The following is a 1,816-nucleotide window of genomic DNA, read 5'->3' on the forward strand; positions in this document are numbered from 1 at the left end:
AAAGTTAGCCGGGCATGGTGACACATGCCTATAATCCCAGCTCCTTGGGAGGCTGAGGCAGGACTATCGCTTGAACCCAGGAGGTGGAGGTTGCAGTGAGCTGAGATTTTGCCATTGCACTCTAGCCTAGGCAACAAGAGTGAAACTCTGTCTCCAAAAAAAAAAAAAAAAAATTAGCTGGGCATGGTGGCATGCACCTGTAATCCCAGCTATTCAGGAGGCTGAGACAAGAGAATTGCTTGAACCTGGGAGGCGAAGGTTGCAATGAGTCTAGCCTGGGGGGCAGAGACTCTGTCTCCAAAAAAGCTTTAAAAAAGGAAAAAACTGTAGTAAAAGCTTTCATTTTCTCTGGCATAAGTTATTCTATTTGGGTTTTTAAAAAAGTATGTTTCCCATTTCCCGTATTTGTTCCTGTCAATACTTGCTTTTAATCAATGGATTTCCTCTCCCCTCTGCTTCTTTCACATTCTCCACCAGTCAGACACAGTCTTCTGCACCGTGGATGGGACCAAATTATGGAGTGCAACCGCCTCAAGGGCAAAATGGCAGCATGTTGCCTAATCAGCCTTCCGGGTATCAAGTGGCAGGGTATGAAACCCAGTGAAAAAGGACTCCAGAATCTAAAGCCAGTGGCTTGAGGCTACAGGGAGTGTAGTAAAGCCGTTGTTTACTTAAAGATTTATCAAATCAGTCAGTGCAAATGTCAGATACAATGTATTTATTTAAAAGATTCATTTTTAATCATGAAATTCCTTATCATCCACATTGTTTTAAAAAGAAACAAGATGCTGGATGTCTGCCAATTTTTGCCTTCATTACCTTTTTTGATAAAGTTTCTCAGATCCTTGTTTCAAACACAAATGCAGGGATTGCTGCCACTTTTTAAATATTAAGAGGCAGAAAATTGCACAATATTGAACTTTTTTCCACTAAAGTAGTGTGCAGTTCTAGTTTGCATTCCTGATATGATTTAAAACATGTAATATAAAGACGCTAAAAAAAAAAAAAAAAAAAACCCAAAACTGTGCAGAGTCTAGAAGTTCTTTGTAATCTTCAGCTTATGCACAATTCTGTTTTAGGTTTTAAAAAAAAAAAAAAAAAAAAGGCATTGTTTGAGCTGTCCCATCTCCACTGTTATACTTTTGGGGTTTTTTAATATAAATTATTAGTTTACATCATTTTTGTATCTACATCTTTTTCACAAATTTGTCTTGCCTTATTAAAGTTCTGTAAAGTATACTTAAATGAGAAAATGATGTTCATTTAGATTGAAAACTTTTCTCAGATGGATTGATAATTGCATTCATCTTGTGTTTTATATAAGAAGGTGCCTCAAGAATTCTCTGTTGGATTTGTTTAAAAGGATTTTTATCTTCTGTGATAAACTTTGCTGTGTACCAGGAACTATAAAAACAAAAACTTGTTACTAAAGAAAATATCTGAAATGTGATAAGTTCTTATGCCATGTTAATTTCATGTGTCAACTTCAACATTTACATGTATTATTTCATTATGTAAAATGTTTTAGCAATTTAATATTTTGCACAGTTAGCAAACTTTGTATGTCATTTCCTTCAAGGCATTATGCAGAGTTGACATGAGATTTATAAGGTTTTAAGTTGTTTGCATGTGAAAATCAAATACATACTTTGGTAGTCTTTGAATACAAAGTCATCTGCTCTTGTTTTTCAAGAATTTTGAGATACAGGCCGGGCGCGGTGGCTCAAGCCTGTAATCCCAGCACTTTGGGAGGCCGAGGCGGGTGGATCACAAGGTCAAGAGATCGAGACCATCCTGGTCAACATGGTGAAACCCC

At 36.8% G+C, this 1,816-nt stretch overlaps 1 protein-coding gene across 8 annotated transcripts in view; it reads left to right on the forward strand.

Annotated features, from left to right (window-relative positions):
* TIA1 (TIA1 cytotoxic granule associated RNA binding protein) overlaps positions 1-1,551 on the forward strand; it is a 19,495-nt gene extending 17,944 nt beyond the window's left edge. For all 8 annotated transcript variants that reach the window (XM_037736151.1, XM_037736149.1, XM_017522027.2 and 5 more), the window contains one exon: positions 478-1,551. In XM_037736151.1, the coding sequence (XP_037592079.1) occupies positions 478-604 (127 nt within the window). In that variant the 3' untranslated portion in view covers positions 605-1,551. The remainder of the gene's footprint in view (positions 1-477) is intronic.
* Positions 1,552-1,816: the final 265 nt, after the last annotated feature.

This window comes from Cebus imitator, unplaced genomic scaffold (assembly GCF_001604975.1).
Source record: "Cebus imitator isolate Cc_AM_T3 unplaced genomic scaffold, Cebus_imitator-1.0 Scaffold23, whole genome shotgun sequence".
Lineage (NCBI taxonomy): Eukaryota > Metazoa > Chordata > Mammalia > Primates > Cebidae > Cebus > Cebus imitator.